General features: G+C 47.5%; 1 protein-coding gene across 4 annotated transcripts in view; it reads right to left on the bottom strand.

Moving 5' to 3' along the window:
• The window catches only part of DNAH9 (dynein axonemal heavy chain 9), a 318,684-nt gene that overhangs the window by 41,737 nt on the left and 257,072 nt on the right, over window positions 1–19,875 (bottom strand). For all 4 annotated transcript variants that reach the window (XM_082708418.1, XM_082708419.1, XM_082708420.1 and 1 more), the window contains 4 exons: window positions 18,311–18,504; window positions 15,484–15,632; window positions 3,290–3,417; window positions 489–716 (listed from right to left, as the gene is read on the bottom strand). In XM_082708418.1, the coding sequence (XP_082564544.1) occupies window positions 489–716; window positions 3,290–3,417; window positions 15,484–15,632; window positions 18,311–18,504 (699 nt within the window). The remainder of the gene's footprint in view (window positions 1–488; window positions 717–3,289; window positions 3,418–15,483; window positions 15,633–18,310; window positions 18,505–19,875) is intronic.

Here is a 19,875-nt window from a genome sequence, read left to right as displayed (position 1 = left end):
ATCTGACACCCAGGTTATGTGACGTGGACGCTCGGGATGCCTGATGATGGCAGGTGTTCTCGTGGGAACATGCGCACCCGTCCCCAGCGTGCTCAGCCAGCATGTGGTCGGCGTAGCACATCCCTTAGATGTACAGCCACACGCCCTCTCCTTCGAGGGCTATCTCCTTAGCAGGGAGACCTGCGCAGAGTTCGCCCACGCCTCTCGCCAGAGACAGACTCCCAAGCTTGGCTCCCTTTCCCCACCCGCAGTGTACTGGGGAACGGAGAGCCGGGCTGTACTCCGCGGGCACTGGGAGGTCCGTCCCAGAGCGGACGCACAGCTCCACAGCCCGTCCCCCCACTTCCCGCCCTCCTGGCAGCTGGATGCTCTGGGACGCAGGTCGGACTCATGGGGAGGGGCGCGGCCCGTCCGCCCCGCCCCCGTCCGGTCCGCCCCGCCCCCCGCCAGCCCCCCTCCCTCCCCCCCGCCCCCGCCCCGGGTGGTACCTGAGAAAAATTGTCCAGGGCCTTGTGCAGGTTGGCATGCATGCCTGTGGGAGGCTCGTTGGTGATCTTGATGGCGTTCTCCAGGATGCCCTGAGGGATGACGTGGCCCTCCGGGGAGGGCGCGGGCTCTGCGCTGATGAAGACCCTGAGGTCCGGGTGGCTGTTCTCCGCGTGCTCTGCCAGCTTCTCCTCTAGGGTGCCGAGCCACTTGGCCACCAGGTGGATGTTCTAGTGGGAAGGAAGACCCCCCCACCACCCACCCCACGCAGGTATCTGCTTAGTTTTGTTAGCGGCAGACGGTTTCAGGAAGGCAGCAGTGGGGGGCACGGGGCTGGCCTTCAAATAAAGCTCATGGCAGCAGGTGTCTTGGGTTCCCAGTGATGGGACCTGGCCGTCTCTGGCAACTGAACCCTATTCTCTTGATCTCCCAAGTCTCTCCAGCACACTGGGCTCAAACCTGACGCTGCACAGGGATTCCCTGCAGGCCTTTTCAAAAACAAGATCCTTGGGCCTCCTGGGTGGCTCAGTGGGTTAAAGCCTCTGCCTTTGGCTTGGATCATGGTCTCAGGGTCCTGGGATTGAGCCCTGCACTGGGCGGTCTGCTCAGCGGGGAGCCTGCTTCCTTTCCTCTCTCTCTGCCTGCCTCTCTGCCTACTTGTGATCTCTGTCAAATAAATAAATCTTTTAAAGAAACAAAAACAAAACAAAATACAAGATCCTTGGGTCTAGGGCAGGCCCGAGCATTTGCATTTCTACTAAGATCCGGGCAGAGCTGAAGGTGCTGGGCTACATTGGGAGACTGGAACACACGGTCCAGACGCTCCAAATCTCGACCCCCACCTCTGACATTGAGGATTTGAACCCTTGATAACTCAGAAGCAGGGCCCATGGACTTGGAGTGTTGCCTTCCCTAGGAGCCGTCTAGAAATGCAGACTCTCCGACCCTACCCAGATTTCCTGAATCAGTGCATTTCAATCAGATCCTGCCGTGATTTGTATGCGTGTTAAAATGTGAAAAGCACTGATTTAAACTTCTAGCTAGCTTTCTTGTGTCCTCTCTCCCTCTCTCCCAGCCATTCTGCTAATTGTTGCCAAACTTATCTTCCTAAAACACAGGGAGGCATTGCTGCTCACGCGCTGGGAAGGCTTCCTACTCCAAGCCGGGCTTCTTCATCTGCGCCTTCTCTCCCCTGCCCCATGTGATTCCTGTCTGTCTATCTGTCTGTCCGAACGTACACTTGTTTCTCAGCACTACTTTGCAGAATCCAGGACGTAGGCAGGATGGCTCCTTTGTGGCAGGTTCCATTATGATGGAGAGAAAACTCCAGAAATACTGGAGGAAGCCTGCCCACAGAGCCTTAAATATACGGATCGGCATGGAGCACGGCACTTGGCCCCAGCAGCTGGTCTCTGGGCACTGCTTTCTTTTCTATAAAAGGAGAAAGAACAAGAATATTGGCCCTACTTCTTTCACAGACTTGCTGCAAAGGACCAAAGTTAATGGGTTTGAAAGGGCTTTGTGTGCCATAACCACTACATAAGTGTGAGGGGCAGCTGCCGAAATGAGTGTTTGTTAAGGAATTCATTTGTAAGCCCTGTGTTGGAGCCGAGGCTCCAAGGCGCTGCCTGGGAAAGCCAGGGCCGCCTTAGCCAGGCCCTCCACTCCTCCTGCAGGAATTCCAGTTCCCGAATTTAAGTTGGGAGAGCTCTCAGGAAAGGACATCAGCAGATGCAAGCGTTCTGGGGTGGCTCTGTGCCAAGGGAGGAAAGGCTCTCTGCCGTCCGTGTGGCCGGGTGGGTCCCTGAAGGATAAGGGCCCAGGATGGGGTCTCATCCTGCCAGCCTGTGAGGGAGGAAGTGGGATCCCAAGCTGTCACTGTCTTTTCTCTTGAGGTTCTGGACAAAGAGCCCCAGGGAAAGGAAGGACGAAGCCCCCCAACTCTGGGTTCTCGCTGTGGCCAGTGGTGACGCAGTGAGGGGTCAGGAGACAGAAGTTCTAGGGACTCAGAGCAAGGACGGGATGGGGGTGACCTTTCTTGTTTCTTTATTTTCCCTTGCACTGATCTCTTCCTCGAGTCGGTCACCGAGCAGGCTTTCGGAGAGTGTTGCCTCTGTCTGCCCTCGGCGCTGGGCGCCAAGGGGATTAAGGAGCAGGTGTCTCCTTAAGGGAATGTAGTGAAGGGCACGGTCGTCAGGTAAGTCCCTTCAGCTCAGCCAGGGCACCCCAGTAGAGCTCTGGCCCAGCCTCAGCTCCCCAGCAAGGTGCATAAGCCAGGGATGAGGGGACAGGTGGCGACAGGAGAGGGGCGGCCCTTATGTCTTGGGAGTTCGGTGAAGTGAGCAGCAGGAGACATCCCAGACGGGCATGAGCTCCGGCTACAGAGGCAGAGCTCCAGTTACATGTGTGCTGTCGTGGTCACGCGGGTAACCGAGAACACAGAACATGGGGTACAGCAGAAGGGCGGAGCGGTGGAAAGTTCTGGGATACATCTGGGAAGAGGTTCCCCTACCAGACCCCATTCCCACGGTCTTCAGCTGGATACCTACTCCCCGAGGAGGCCCCGAACAGGAAGTTAGGGGGGCACGGGGCTGTGAGAGGCAGGGGACAAGGAGTCGTGGGGAGCGGTGGGGAGGACCGCAGAGGAGGGACGGAGAGAGGATCAGACAGTGAGATGGGCAGGGGTGTTGAAGGAAAGGCAGGGGAGAGAGGCGGAGAGGACAGAGGAGCCCAGAGATTGCCCTGTGAGCTCCAGACAGCTGTGGGGCCAAGAATGACCCTGAACAGGGCACAGGGGTCATACCTGCAAGATAACCCAGTGACCTTTCTTGGCAGCCAGGTCCAGCGCCGCCTCAGCCACCACCTCCTGTCCTTGCCCCAAAGACACGTTGTGGAAGTTCCTGTTGTTGAAGGTGTAGCCGAGCTTTCTGCCTGAAAGGGGTGTGGAGTTGTCCTTATTTTCGCTCATGTCCGCCATCTTTGTTGTTGTCCTGTGGTCACGAGGAGAGGCCCATGGCCGTACCACTGCTCGAACCCAGGCGTGCCTGAACGCTCATACCCTTCCCCTCTTCCTCTCAGGAGCGTGCTGCGGGGTGAGGGATACCTCTTCCCGCTCTCTGTTCCCAAACAACAGGAAGCACTTGTCAGGCATCAACCCCTACCCCTCCACCCTCACTGAGTCCCCAAGGGTGGATTGAGGTGATGACGCCCTTCAGTGTGGCTTCGCTGGAACACCAGGCGTTGGTCTGCTGCCCTAGAGCCTGAAATGGCTTCCAGGCTATGCATTTTCCCTGGACCTCCACGGGGTGGGATGCCTGGTTGGTGTAAGACTCAGGTAGTTCTGGCTTCCTGGTCTTTACCCCGTATTAGCCTCCTCTGCTGTTCCTCAACACGGAGGAATGTCTTGTCTCCTCCCTTTGCATGAGTGAGAGCAAAGAGGAGCAAAAGGCAGGACAAGAAAGGGCTTGGCTGGGCAGGTGGAGATGCTCTGTGTCCTGGGAAGGGCGGCTGTTACAGGGGCACACATCACAGCCATCTCACTGCGTGTTCTGCCGGCCCAGGAGAAACTTCACACAACGCAGCCAGCCTCAGCAGCGAGGACCACTCCTGCTGGGATGTCAGCTATTAGCCCCGTACAATAAAGTTTAGAGAAATTACATAATATTCTTCAGACAGAGGATCATAAAAGTGTATCTACGGCCACGCAGGAATTACGGAGCAATTTTCTTCTAGGAAGATAAAGTACGCGAGAGAAAAGAGAAGAAATAGAAAGACAGAAAGAAGATTAAAAAATGTGTCCTTAAACATTTCGTTTCAGGGGAACTGAAATGAAAGATGCAATTCGATATTTTGTGCAAGAAAATTTAAACAAAACTGTCAATACTGGATATTTCTTTTAAATGCTAAGAAAAGGTATAGAGTTTCCTTCCCAAGTCTGTGCGAGACGAAGGATGATGACTTTCTGCAGCAAGGAAGAGTTATTAGAGATTCAACTGAGATGAGCCCGAGAAACACCCTTATTAAACCATAAATCCTTGCTGGCAATAGATCTGATGTCAGCTTTGGAACCGGCAATATAAACAACTTATTCCAGAGAAAGTACCAGGATAAAAGGTGCCGGGATTATTAGACAGCCTCCGTGAGGTTCCTACTCACAGAAGAGCCAATTTCTTTTGTTTGTCAGGGAGATGTAGGAGAAGAGGTTCTTGCTGAAGATCAGTTTGCAAACCACGGACTGCAGGGACCCATTGGGGCAGAGGCTGGCATGCACAGGGGGGCTCAGCGTGGGTTAGTTTAGGCTTGAGGTGTGGTGATGAGGCTGATGTGGAGAAGTTGAGAAGGGGAAGCGTTGAAGGGATTTGCAAGGACCGAACATGCCAGCCCCATGATGAGCTGGGGCAAACTTGCAGGGTCCTTCCACTGGCAACTCTGAGGCTCTCAGGGCTCCCTGCACCATCACCAGCAAGCCCCTCAGGCCAGACACATTCTCGTGGCTTTTCATCTTCATGCTGTTCTGCACCATGGCTTCTGTGCCTCCCCACTCCCACTACCTTTAACTCTTCTTTCCTTTTCTGATCTTCCTTCCCACTCTCCACGTGGCAGTGTCACCCAGATCGTGTCCATCGTAAACCTCCTTCTACACCTCCCCAGCATGCTTCTTTGTCTTGTCTCTGAGGACGTAGCACCTTCCGTGGCCCTCTCCCGAGCTCCGTGTATCCACAGGGCTGGGAGGAAGGGGAATGTTTTCCTAGGTTCCTCTTCACTTGCAGGTTATTTCTTCCCATCCTTGTATAAAAGCCCCCTTTCTTTTTAAGCACGTGTCATTTAGCTATATTATCTGCTAACGTCTATGTTCCTGCCTTCCACCAGCTTCCCAGTGAGATTCATTTCCACTGGGGGCTCAGTTCAAAATCTTCCATATGTCCCGTTTCAGCATTATCCCAGCAAAACTCAAGGTCACAATGGATGACTCAGCCAACCTCCAGACTCCTGCGTCGACATCTTCAAAGAACCGAACTCCATCCACTTCCGTTACTCACTCCCCATGGCTGTGCCCAGGACTTTATGATCGTCAAGAACCATGGCGTACAAATTCTTCATTCATGTCTACTACTGTTGCTTTCTCCTCTCTAGTCGGTTCCCTCCATCCCTCCTCACCTGTCACTCTGCTTCAGTGAAATGCCCAGTCCATTGGTCCTTCTATTTTTTTCTAACCTTCACCTTGACTTCCCTCTTATTTTAATATGGATTCAATAATCCTTTAGGATGAAGATCTTAGAAAACCTTCAACTCCGGTGCCCCTTCTGCTTCTGTGCCACCCTTTTGCTAAATCCATCCAATCCTGGATGAATTAACAAGACAGGAACGTAAATATTTGGTGAGTTGGAGCCACCCCAAGTTCATGATTCTCCTCCTCAATGCTGTTTGGCAATCTTTCCGTCGACTCCCAGCAACTTGCTTCACTCTCTACTTCCCTGGAGAAACATATGCCATGAGGCAGGAACTCCTTCAATTTTCTGCCATTGTATCTGCATCCCTGCTCAATGGAAGAGGTGTTCTTCCTCTTCCTTTCCCTCTTCTGTTCTCTGAATCCCATCTCTCCTTGTATCATCAACCTTTATCTCCCTATTCACTCTCCCACTCCCTGGCACATGAACAAATGAGTCTCTCTCAACACAAAAACCAATATTCCCCCAATCCTGAAGCTGTTCACCAAGATTGCACTTGCTCCCACCTCACTGAGTTCCAATGGACTATTAAAGAAAAGAGAATAGAGCTAGGAACAATGGGAAAGAGGCTGCATGCAAAGTGTGGGTAATCTGGCTACAGAAACACTAAGTTGAATACTTTCTTTGAACACACTGGGTAGCAGGTTTGCAAAAAAAAATTGCAGTGAGCGCAGAGTTCTGATCAGCACCTTGGAGAGAGCAAACAAGGAAACAGTGGAAGGCAAAGGTGGTACGTTAAACCGCTTCTTCCAGATTACAATGTGGAAATTACAGAATTATTTGTTAAAGCCAGATAACTGAACAAAGGAGGAGAGAGACCGAGTAAGACGATGAGAGAGTCAAGTGAAAGACAGAGAAGATGCCTGTGAGTTAGGGTGGAAAGGGGAGTTGTGGGTTGGGAGGGCCACGGATGAAGCCACGCTTCAAGGACAGAGAAGAAGGAGCCAGCTGAGCTGCCTCAAAGAACAGAGGGATTATCATCTTCGTTAGAATGCCGTACCACGCTACTGTGCTCTGAACGTTTCAGAGCCTTTTCATGTCCGAGATTTCATTTCTATCCTACCGTAGCCCTAGGAGGCAGGCATTATGGGTGATTGGGAAAAACGGGTGATTGCTTTTAAAAGAAGCAAAGGCGAGAATGTATGGAAATAAGGAAGTGTGGCTCATTCGGGAAGGAGGTGATGAGGAGAAAGGCAAAGAGGGTTGCATTAAAGCGCTTCGAGGGATTAGTCTGAGACGGCAAGAAGGAAAGCGGTGGGGGTGGACGGTGCTAGGTTTTGCGTTAGAACAGAAGCCATGGAGAGTGGATGGACTTTTGTCCCCCTCCCCACTCCTGCCTCCTCCTCCTCCAAAAGTTGTTGAGGAAGGAAAATCCTGGAGGAGACTAAGATGCCCAAAGCTGCCAGAAAAGCATAGATTCCTGATCAAGGGTCAGTGGATGAGATGTAGGGACTCGAGAACTCCTAAATTCTTACACGGGACTTTGTGGGTTCAGCGCATTTGGGTTGGGGCTAGGGGGTGATGGTGGCATGAGGATAAGGCAACAAAGCTTTCACTTGACCCTCAGGTAGGTAGGTAGGTTCATTCATTCATTCGTTCATTCATTCATTCATTCATTTGTAGACTCCATGCCCAGCATGAAGCCCACTGTGGGGCTCGAACTATGACCCCAAGATCAAGACCTGAGCTGATATCAAGAGTCGGATGCTTAACCAATGAAGCCATCTGGGTGCCCTGACTCTCAGGTTTTAAAACCCTCCCCATATTAAAACCTGCCATGTTGAAACAAAGGGACAGAGAAATGACGGAGTTCAGAACATAAATCACAAACTCAAAACTGGCAAAGGATGCCATGCTTTGTAAGCGTCTACGTGGAGTGAAACAGTGAACTGTCTGATACACAGACTCTCCCCAAACACAGAGACAGTAAGTCTCCTTAATACGCTGGGGCTAGGGAGAGGGAGGGAGGGAAGTGTGAGTCAGTCGTGTAGGTTCCAAACTGGAGAAGAGGAGCCCATCAGGCAATCTGATTTGATTCAAGATGCAGAAAGCATGGCTGTCACCAGAGTCTATGTTCTAAGTGGGTGAATTAGAAAATAAATGAAGCCATCAAGGCGGCACGGGGGAAGGGAGAGAGAGAGAAGGAGGCACAGGTGCTTAAGTAATCTGTGGCTGATGAGCAGCAATATTGCCTCCAGTAAGGAAACACGACTTGAGATTAGGCCAAGGGCAGGGCTGAGATAATGTATTCAGAGACAAATAACCAATATGGATCAGGGAGAGGTCGGCGTCCCTGTAACAACAGAAAGCCTCGAAGTGGGTGATGGAAGAGATGGAGGTCAATTGGCAAAGGACAGAAGGAAATTGCTCATAAACAGGGCATACGGGAGCTTCCAAAAAGGAAAATACTGGATCAACATGAGGCAGCTAGAATTTGCCAATATGAAAGGACTAAACCTCCAGAAGACAGAATACAGAACTCTATAAAAAGGTGAAAATTGGGCACAACTCAGCGACAACAACAGTTCTTATGACACTCATTCATGTGTTAATTCGCAAATAATTGCTGAATGCTTTTTCTCTGCTAGTTACACGTTTAGGTACAGATAAGCATCATCCTTGACCTGAGGACCTTAATGACAAGCAGGTAGGCAGACCTCAGTTAAAATGATAAAAGAAGTATTTATTTATTTATTTTCTGAATATTTTACTTATTTATTTGAGAGAGAGAGAGAGAAAGCAAGCAGCGAGGGAGAGAGAGAGAAGCAGGCTCCCTGCTGAGCAGGGAGCTCCATGTGGGGCTCGATCCCGGGACTCTGGGATCATGACCTGAGCCGAAGGCAGATGCTTAACCGGCTGAGCCACCCAAGTTCCCTTAAAAGAAATATTTAATTAGAAGTGTACTGAATGCTCTGAAGCAAATACATGCATAACAGTGAATCAATGGTCTTGCAGGGAGGTCGGAAGAGGCTGGTACCTGTAGGGTGAGTGGGTACCGCAGTCTTGAATGGCTGGGGAGAAATATTTCTGATAAAAGAAATCTCTTGTGAAAATGCCCAGGTCAGGAAGGCTCATAGCGTGGCTGGGGATCTAATAGGACTGTGTGGCTGGAGTAGAGTGAGCTTGGGGGAAGGAAAGAGCCAAGGCTTGGCAGAAAGGCCAGGCCATGCAGGGCCACATAGATCATGCCAGTGGTACCAGACTTTCCCTAAGAACAAAGAGAAGCCACTGGAGTGTTTTAAGGAGGAGAGTGATACAGTCAGAGCTGAGGTTTAGCAAGATGCCTTTGGCTGCCAAGTGGCCAAAGATTGCAGGCAGCGGGAGAAGACTGGGGTGACTTCAGAGGCCCCTGTGTCAGTCCAAGTAAGGTTACGGTGACTCACACCAGGAAGGCAACAGTGATGCTAGAGACAAGGAGACCAGCCTGAAATGGATTTAGGAGGTAGAATCAATAAGACTCAGTGTGGTGGGTGGTGGAGGGAGTCTCTAAGGTGATGGGTTTCCAGGTTTGGGGGATGAGCAACTTGGTGAATGGTGGTGATATTTACCAACAACAACAGAGCGAAATTTCCAGACATCAAGAAAGGTCTGACTTTTCCGCTTACAATGGCATGGTGAGTGCTGAGCAGATGAATGGAAAAGACCCACAACCACCAAACACAGCTCATAGTGCTTCAGCCACAAGCTGGGGAGATGATTCTCAAGTTCCCAGCACAGAAACAGGTAACCACCACGACGGGAAGAAGAGCGCCTTACTGGCATTTGATCCCAAGGGAACACGACTGACATCTTGAAGACAACGGGGCCATGCGGATGCATTCTGGAAAAACCACTTCGCACCTAGAAAACTACTGAAAGAGTATATGGGCAAAATTAAAGCCTTTTAGCCACCCAAGGATACAGAATTTTTACTTCCCATGATTCTCTTCTGATGGCACATGCTGGCAACACTAGGGTCGAAATGGAAGGTAAAAGATCCAGGATCCCCAAAACGATAGTATTTGACTAGAATATAGAGAGAGTAAGTCCCAGGGTGGCTAGCGTGCCAGTTATCTGTTTTAGAACAGAACGTAAGGAGGATAACGTGGATTCTAGACAACATATACGATTAACAGAGGTATGAAGCCGTGGGAATGGCGGAGGGGGCATTTGTTTCTTCTCCCCAAACAAGGAAAAGACACTCAGAAACCCCAGGAAGAATGTAAAGCTATCCAAGAAAATCATCCTATACATGAAGCAAACTGAAATTTGGTGTGACTTTGAAACTCCGTGCTGAGAACACTCTTCTCTGAGAGTCCCCTAGAGATGAGGACATTGGATCCACAAAGAAGGAAATGTCATCCCAGCATATTTGCTTGCCTCTTCGGTGACTAATATGTGTAAATTAATGATGACATAAATGCTATTGGTTTTCGAATATTACAGTTAACTCATAGACTAGGCACTAGGCATGAATAAGATTAATGATGGTAATGGAGTAGAATGAATATATATTCATCCTTGTCTATGGAAAAAGCACAGCTGAATTAAGTTGGAAACCTGGTCTCAGCTTACACAGAGGGAAGTCCAAAGAAATGATCTAGAAGTCACAGAATAAAACATTAAGTTTCACTAACATTGTTTAAAAGTTAACACAGCCAATAGAGGAAGTAAACTTTCTTTAAAAAAAGATTTTATTTGGGGTGCCTGGGTGGCTCAGTGGGTTAAGCCGCTGCCTTCGGCTCAGGTCATGATCTCGGGGTCCTGGGATCGAGTCCCACGTTGGGCTCTCTGCTCAGCAGGGGGTCTGCTTCCCTTCCTCTCTCTCTGCCTGCCTCTCTGCCTACTTGTGATCTCTCTCTGTCAAATGGATAAATAAAATCTTTAAAAAAAAAGATTTTATTTATATATGAGAGAGAGAGAGGGCCAGAGAGAGAGAGAGCACAAGCAGGGGGAGCATAAGATGGGGAGGGAGAAGCAGGGTCCCCGCTAGACAGGAAGCCCAATGTAGGGCTCGACCCCAGGTCCCTGGGATCATGGCCTGAGCTGAAGACAGATGCTTAGAAGCACTGATCCACCCAGGCACTCCATAAGTAAACATTTAAAAAAAATATTTGTTTATTTATTTGAGAGAGAGAGAGAGAGAAAGCAGAGTAGGGGGTAGAGGTAGAGGAAGAAGCAAGACTCCTCGCTGACCAGAGAGCCTGACACAGCGCCTGATCCCAGAATCCTGAGATCATGACCTAAGCTGAAGTAAGATGTTTAACCAACTGAGCCACCCAGGCGTGCCAAGGAAGTAAACATTTTAGTATAGATACCAAAATTTGGGAGTTTGCCAATGAATTAGATAATTGAATAAAATGGCCAACTTCTGGGGTGCCTGGGTGTCTCAGTGGGTTAAGCCTCTGCCTTAGGCTCAGGACATGATCTCAGGGTCCTGGGATCGAGCCCTGCATTGGGCTCTCTGCTCAGCGGGAAGCCTGTTTCCTGCCCACCCTGCCTGCCTCTCTGCCTACTTGTGATCCCTGTCTAAAATAAATAAATAAATACAATCTTTAAAAAAAAATCTTAAAAAAATGGCTAAATTCCTAGAAATAAATACCAAAACTCACTCAGGGAGAAATAGAAAATCAGATTAGATTTATAACAAATGAGATTGAAGTAGTAATTTAAAAACTTCCCACCAAGAGAAGCTCAGGTCCAGGTGGTTTCTCCATGAATTCTATCATACATGAAGAATTAATATTAATCTTTCACAAAATTTTCCAAAAAATAGAAGATGAAGGAACACTTCCCAAATCATTCTCATGTATAGGTTACTAATTTTTCCCTTATACTGCAAACAAAGACATCACAAGGAAAGAAAACAACAGGTCATTATCTTTTACGAACATAGTTGTAAAAATCCTCAAAGAAACATATGCAAATTGAGTCTAGAAATATGTACAATGATTATACACCAGGATCAAGTGAGATCTGAGGAATGCGAGGTTACTTTAACTTCTAAAAATCAATTAATGTAATATAGCAATAGAATAAAGGACAAAATGATATCATCTGAATGGATATGGAAAAAGCATTTGACAAAATCCAACACCTTTTCATGATAAAGGAAAAAAACCTCATCAAGCTAGAAGGAAACGTGCTCAATCTGATGAAAGGTATCTATAAAAAACCTGCAGCTAAAATCATATTTAATAGTAAAAACTGAATGGTTTTCCTCAAAGATCTAGAATAGGCCCAGGATGTCCAAGCTTGCCATTTCTACCTAATTCTGTGTTATAAATTTTAGCCTGGTCAAGTAGGTGAGAAGAAGAAATAAAAGGCCATCCAGTTTGGAAAGGAAGAAGTAAAACTATCTTTTCATAGATCACCTAAGCTTGTCTCTGCAAAAAACCTAAGGAATTCAGAAAAGTCATTGGAACTAATAAACATGTTCATCCAGGTTGCAAGATAGGAGACCGATATGCAAAAATGTACACAAGTCCCTAGCAGTGACCATTCCAAGAATGAAATTACGGAAATAATCCCACCTTACAACAGAATAAACAAGGACAAACTACTTGGGCATGAACTGAACTCAAGAAATGCAAGGAGGTGAAGAGTACACTTACTGTGATGAGCGCGGAGTATTGCATAGAAATGCGGAATCGTTGTATCTGACACCTGAGACTAGCCTAGCGCTTTCTGTTAATCATATATTTTTTTTGTTTTTTAATTTTTTAAAAAGATTTTATTTATTTATTTGACAGAGATCACAAGTAGGCAGAGAGGCAGGCAGAGAGAAAGAGAGGAGGAAGCAGGCTCCCCGCTGAGCAGAGAGCCCGATACGAGACTCGATCCCAGGACCCTGAGATCATGACCTGAGCCGAAGGCAGAGGCTTAACCCACTGAGCCACCCAGGCGCCCTGTTAATCATATTTCAATTTTAAAAAAGAAATGCAACACTTTATACACCCCAAACTATGAAATAGTAATAATAGAAATTACAGAAGATCTTAATAAATGGGAAGACATTCTATAGTGCTCTATTAAGTCAGAAGACTTAATAATTGTTAAGATAATACTTGCTTGATTGATCTACAGGGAATATTATCCAGCCATAAAAAAGGAATGGTATAGGCTATAGCTGCAACCTTGATGAACCTTGAAAATATTATGCTAAGTGAAACAAGCCATCAATGAAAGACCTCATAATGGATGATTTCACTTCTAGAAAATGTCCAGAACAGGCAAATCCTTAGAGACGGAAAGTAAATTGGTGGTGGGCTAGGGAGGACGTGAGTACTCGCTAAGAGATATAGGATTTTTCTGGTGTGGGGAGAGACACAGTTTTACTAAAATTAGATTGTGGTGATGGTTGCATAGCCTGGTGAAAATATTAGCAAACTGAATCATATACTTGAAATGGGCGAATCCTACCGCGTATGAATTATGTCTCAGTAAAGCTGTTGAAGATGTGGTAGGAGTGGACGGTCTTGAGTAGGCAATAGTGGGAGTGAAAACTCTTATTTTTTTTATATCAGGGAATGTAAATAGATATCTAGAATTGATCAATTTAAAACTAGTGATAAAAGGGGTGCCTCGGGTGGCTCAGTCAGTTAAGCAAGCTCGTTTGGGCTTCAGCTCAGGTCCTGATCTGAGGGTCATGAGATTGAGCCCTGCACTGGCTCTGTGCTCAGCATGGAGTCTGCCTGAGAGTCTCTCCCTCTCCCCCCTGACCTCTCATGGTCTCTCTCTGAAATAAATAAATAAAACTTAAAAACAAAAAACAAACAAACAAAAAAAACCCCTAGGGATACAAAATTAGTAGGAAATAGTAGGAAATTAGGAAATTAGTAGGAAATAGAGCAGGAACCACGAGGAGGACTAAATTTAGAAATTGGCAAAACAAAACCCCACAAGGAGCCCCCAAAGTCCCCCAGAACAAATAACAAGTGTCTGGAAAGGTGTGGTATGGGGAGGACTGGCTGGAGCTGAGAACTGTTGCTTTCATTTTGAATTCTTTATTATCCATACTTTAAAAATATGCAAACATTGCGTGAATTTATTAGGAGACTACAAAAATATACATAAAATCAGCAAATAAAAAAGAGAATTCTTGTTCCTCCCATAGATCTTACCCATTCTTCTCTCTCTCTTTTTTTTTTTTTTTAAAGAATGTAGAGCCTGACATGGGGCTCGATTCTCATGACCCTGAGGTCAGGACCTGAGCTGAAACCAAGAGTCGCATGGCTTAACCGACTAAGCCACCCCAGCACGCTAATTTTTTTTTTTTAAGATTTTGTTTATTTGACAGACAGAGATCACAAGTAGACAGAGAGGCAGGCAGAGAGAGAGGAGGAAGCAGGCTCCCTGCTGAGCAGAGAGCCTGATGTGGGACTCGATCCCAGGACCCTGAGATCATGACCTGAGCCGAAGGCAGTGGCTTGACCCACTGAGCCACCCAGATGCCCCCGGTGCATTAATCTTATCCATTCTTTAGGACCGAGTCAGCCTCATATCAATGACCCCCAAGCACCAGGCATAGGCTGTGGAGTCCTTTCACTGCAATAATGAAGAGACTGCTCTTGGAGCTGTATGGCCTAGGCTCTGACCTGTCAGGTCTTTATTTAACTTCATGAAATGTTGTCATTTTGCCAGGGTTATAGTTTTGCCATTCCTCCACTTGCTTCCACTTGCTCATTCCTTCATTTAATGTATCTTCCACTTGCTCATTCCTTCATTTAATGTATCTTCCACTTGCTCATTCCTTCATTTAATGTATCTATTTCTTGAGTATCCAGCACAGTTCTAGGAACTAGGGATATCCTGGTGACAAGGACACCCAATCTCAAGGAGCTCTCACTCTCTAGGAAGACACAGTGGTCATTAGACAATTATAAGGTGATGGACATAAAGAAGGGTGCTCCAGGAGCACATGGGAGGGGAACCTAGTATCTTGGAAGTCAGTAGGGCTTCCTGGAGGTGGTGACCTCAAATCAGGATCTGAAGGATGAATAGAAGTTGGTCTGGTAGGGGGATTCAGGAGGGGACGCAGCACACACGGGAGAATGGGTGCCATGTAGAATGCAAAAGAGGGGATTAGAGGAATGTAGGCAGAATGGTAGATCCCCAAAGATGCACATGTCCTAATCCTCAGGACCTATGAACATAAGATTTTATAGGGCAAAGGAGACTCTGTAGTGTGAGTAAATATAAGGCCTCAAGATGGGGAGCTTATCTTGGATTATCTAAGTTGGCCCAGTATAATCACAGGAGTCTTTCTAAGGAAAAGATGGAGGCAGTAAGACCCACTTATGATTTCTGATCTCCAGGACTGTACAAGAATACATTCGTGTTATTTTAAGCCTCTAAATTTGCAGTAATTCATTACAGCAGCAATAGGCAACTACTAATGGAAAGGAGGCTGGAGAAGGAGGGAGGGATGGAAGGATGAAGTTCCCTGTGAGACCCGTTAAGGAGTTTGGACCTTATTCTCAGGGTAGTAGGAGCCTTGAAGAAAGACCACTCCAGCCAAAGCAAGGGTGAGTAGGTGGGTGGGTGGGTGGTAGGACAAGGTCTCCTGGTAAAATTGCTAGCATGGACTCTTCCATGAACTGCCTTCGATGGTCCCCCCCTCCAGGGAAGATCCTTTAGTATTGGCTCAGCCATGACCCTGACTTCTCTGTTAGCAAATACCGGGTACTACGTATTGAGCTTTGAGCCAGGGAAAGGGAGACCAATGGATGCAAGGAGTGAAAATTCGTGGGGCTAGGGCAGCCTCAGCTCCAAGAGGATGATTTCTCACCTTGATTCTCCACGTCTTTCAGAGGGTCCACCCCTGGAGACAGGATGAAAAACATGGGTGTGGCTGGCCCTGATTCCTCAAACGAGGTCGCGAAGTCTGGTGCTCTTCCCGCCACATATTGGCTTCCCAACTTCTCCTCAATAAAATCTCTGCCGGGAAAGAAGCGCACACATGTGTATCTGTCACACACCTGTCATGCTGGAGACAGGGAGGCCTACAGACCTGGCAGGATGTATTCAAGGTCATGGACTTAGTAAGTAGTTACAGAGCTGCGGCCAACTTCCGGTTCCCTAGTTGTTAAGTCAGCACTTAGAAGCTATGCCGTTCCTGCCTGCCTGCTGTCCTAGATCAGGGCTTGTTCTGAATCCCTATCTGTCCATGCCACACCCCACTCCTCTGGGAAGCCTGGGTGTCCTGTCCCTTCACCACCATCTTCCAGAAGATGGCCAGGACCAATGCTTTCTAGAAGCTTGCAGGCACAGCTAGCTGCATCCTCTGTCTTCTACATCCTGTGGTCCTCCTTCCCCACTCAAGATTTAAGGCTCTCCACCTTCCTATGATCTCCTGCTTCTATCACCATCTGTTTTACCTTATTCTACTGGCCAGTGTTCCCTTCCAGACTGTCCCATGTTATGCCAAACAAGCCTTGCAGTTGTAACCACTTACTGGTCATCGGGTCCAACTCTTGGCCTTAATGTTTCCCCAAGGACACTATTCTCTCTGTGGTCTCTTCCATTGGGCTCCTTCTCCTGCCTCTGACCTACCTCAGGACTGAGAGGTGGGATCATAGTCTTCCTCACTGATGACTGCTGTTTCTAAACCATGGCTTCCCATACTTGTGGGATCCGTGGACACCCCACTCCCCTAGCCGCATTCCCCTGAAGGTTGATGTCACCTACTCTTCCTCTCGTCACTCTAGTCCTTCCCTGAACCCTTAACACATGGACCATCTCTTTCACTAGCCCGAGTGACATTGACATCCTGTGGACAATCCTCCTGATTCTTAATCTTCATGTCTTCCCCCATTCAGCCACCTGATTCCATGGCCACACCTCATCCTTGTCATCACTTGAGGGCTTTTTCTACATCTGAAACCTTAACTGAGAACATCCCACCCTCTGACTAAAGCCTTTCACCAGCAATTCAGCAACAGACCCTTATTCCACTTCTGATTTGCCTGCTCTGGTGCCAAGACTGATGTAGGATTTTCAGCATTTTGTCCTCCCTGTTTTCTTTAAAAAAAAAAAAAAAAAATCTTTCCCTTACTTGGGTATCTGGTGGCTTAGTTGGTTTAAGCATCTGAATCTTGATTTCCACACAGGTCATGACATTAGCATCAGGCTTCAAGCTGACTGTGGAACCTGCTTAAGATTCTCTCTCTCATTCCCTCTGTCCCTTCCCCTCTTTCCTGCATACGCTTTCTCTCTCAAAAAAATTAAAATCAATCAAATCAAATCATCCCCTTCCTCTCTTCACTTCTTTCCTATCCAGTGTAGATTCCACAGCCTATAACCTTAAACATACAAACCAACAAACCAACAAACCAAAAACTTCTTGAGGTACAATTAACATAAAAACCCATTTTAAGTATGTCATTCACTAATTTTTGATATATTTACTGAATTATACAGCCTTCACCATAATCCAGTTTTACAACACATTCGTCAGGCCAAATAAGATTACTCCTGCCTACTTGAAGAACTCCTGTTCCCACCATCCAGCCCCAGGCAGCTGCTAATCTGCTTTCGGTCCCTACAGACTGCACGCACCTTGATGTCCAATCAATTATCTCGTCTATATCCTCATCCCCCTACCCCCGCCCCTTGCCTAACCCCTGCCTCGAACTGACCCATGCTCCAGACCTACTGAACTGCATCTACACCTGGGCTGTTGGATGTTGCTGTGGAGAACCACCCAACGGTGAAGACTGGTGCCGTTACACATGCGGGATCTTAACAAGCGGAGCCCTCAATGCTGCTTGGAGTTCTTCGGGTTCCCCTACTCGGCCTTCTCTCCCACTTGTCACAGACTCTATTTCAAACTCTGTATCCTCCTTGAATCCCAATACTGCCACGGCCTCTGGCACACAGACTCCCCTGTTGACCTCGCTCCCAACTTCTCAGAGAAAAGAGACGCCATCACACAAGATCTTCCTCAGTTTCCTGTCATCCTTCTACCATCTCAGCTACAGCCTCCGCTCCTTCTCTCTCCCTTCTTTGTGGTCAGAGAGATGCTCTTCCCTTTTTTTTTCATGTGAAAAGATGTTCATTGTCATTAGTCATTGGGAAAATACAAATCAAACCACAATGAGATACCACTTCACACTCAGTATGACAGCTATTATCGGGAGAAGAAGAAGAAGGAGAAGAAAGAAGGAAGAAGGAAGAAGAAGAAGAAAAGGAGGAGGAGGAGTGGTAGAGGAAGGAGAAGAGGGAGACGGGGAGAAAAGGAAGAGGGTGGTGACAAAGAAGGAGAAGGAGAAGGGGGGGAGGGGGAGAAGCAAAAGGAATAGGAGGAGGAGAAGGAGAGGAAGAAGAAGAAAAAGGAGGGGGAGGGAAAGGAGTGGGGAGAGATGTTCTTCCTGCTGTGGATGAACCTCTGGGTACCATCATCTCCCACCACATCTGGTGTGCCCAGTATCCTTCATAAGGCTGATATTGATGAGCACCTCTTTCCAAATCATGCACTTAGGTATTAAGAAAATACATTGCAAACACATAGCAATAGGCCTTATGGGGTTGACCTTTGTGCTCAGCTCTGCTCATCGGGCATTGCTGAGACTGCCCCATGCCTTCCCTGGGGCTCCCCACTCTCCCGTGTCCCATACCTCATGGCATAGGTCATCCGGTCGGGCCGCATGGCTCTCATCACGCAGAGGCGCTGTAGGGCTGTCTTGTTCTTCCACTCCTGTGGAAGCTTCTCCTTCTCAGGACATTCCGATTCCACAAACTTTTTCCAGCTTTTGGCAGATCCCTCAATGTCCCGATCCAGATTATAGAATCCTTCCATGGATGAAAGTGCCTGAGAAATTGAAGGGAATCTTGCTCTGAAATGCAATTTCTCCAGAAAGCTATAGTTTTCATGGTGTTTTTTTGGGGGGGGGGTAGGGTCAAGGAACAAGATAATAGTATAGATATAATTCTGTCTCCTTCATTCTCCAGTCTGGAGTTTTGGATTTTCCCCCCAGGTACTAGCAGAAAGGTTTTGATAAAGTCACCTTCAGCAAACCGGACCAATAATGTGCAAAGTTTAGCAAATAAAGATTGAGCAGCCCTTACCTGCTGGGTATTGCCTGGAAGGAGGGACAAAAAGGGATTCCATGAATTTTCTGGTCATGGAGGTCAGACATTTTAAGTCTCTGACTCCTTCCTTTCAGTACTCACTCTACTGGCATCTCCTGTCAAGTTCTCTCTCAAGATGTCCCTAGCATCACTGACGTTGTGTTAATGCCAACGTAACATTTCCTGAGTTGCCTGTTTCCATAAGAATGAAGCTCAAATGCATACCTTGGTATATCAAATGTCTTCATTTAGTGCTTCCTTCCGATCCTTCCAGTGAGCTGGGTGTCCTGCTTCCCTACTCCTGCGTCCAAGAGTATCTGTGGCCAACCTTGGAACTGTGCCAGACTTGTTACCAACTCACCTCCCTGTTTGTTCTGCTTTCACCATGGGACAGACAGGTCCTCGTTCTTTCCTCCCCCAAATTCCACTCCTTCCTTTTCTTGTGCTGGTTGCAATTAGTATGCATTAGGGTCCTTCCTACAAGTTGTTGAAGTCCTGTTCATAGTCAGCAACTTCTCTCTGGTTCATTCTCTGCAACCTAGAACATAGAGCCTCCCCATCCTCCTTGTGTGGACTACTTGGAATCATTTGTAGAGTTGATCTCTTCAATAAAGGGTCTGACTCAATTTTTAGATATTTGATTGCTGACAGCTTTAAAGTCTTATCCTTCCCTCTTCCTTTTCTGCTCCACATTCAGGCAAGCTAATTAGTGAGCATTGGTGCTTTCTCCTCTGGTGCTGGAGGGAGGTTGTAGCATGCAAACTCCCGCCCATGTACCAGAATACTGACTCTGGCCCCAATCCTAAACTACCAAAAAACTCCAAGGTGGTCTCCTTCCCTGGCTCTCCAGCCATTTTCAGACTGCTTGGGAGCTCCCCCACTCTCCCAGAAAGACTCACTATGTGAATAATAAACTCTTTAATACGCTCTTGGTATGTGTAGGCATCATCAGTCTTGACCTTGGAACCAAATATCAGGTAGGGGTTCTTCCCTTTCCATTTCTCCAGAGTGCCCACATAAACATTAGTCACTTGGACATTTATCCGCAATCTTTCCATGACTATTCAACTCTGCTTATAAGTCTGGTCTCTTCAATGACATTAAAAGCCAG

This window comes from Mustela nivalis (genome assembly GCF_964662115.1).
Source record: "Mustela nivalis genome assembly, chromosome: 17".
Taxonomy (NCBI): Eukaryota; Metazoa; Chordata; class Mammalia; order Carnivora; family Mustelidae; genus Mustela; species Mustela nivalis.
Note: the sequence above shows the minus strand (reverse complement) of the source record. Positions and strands in the feature narration are given on the sequence as shown.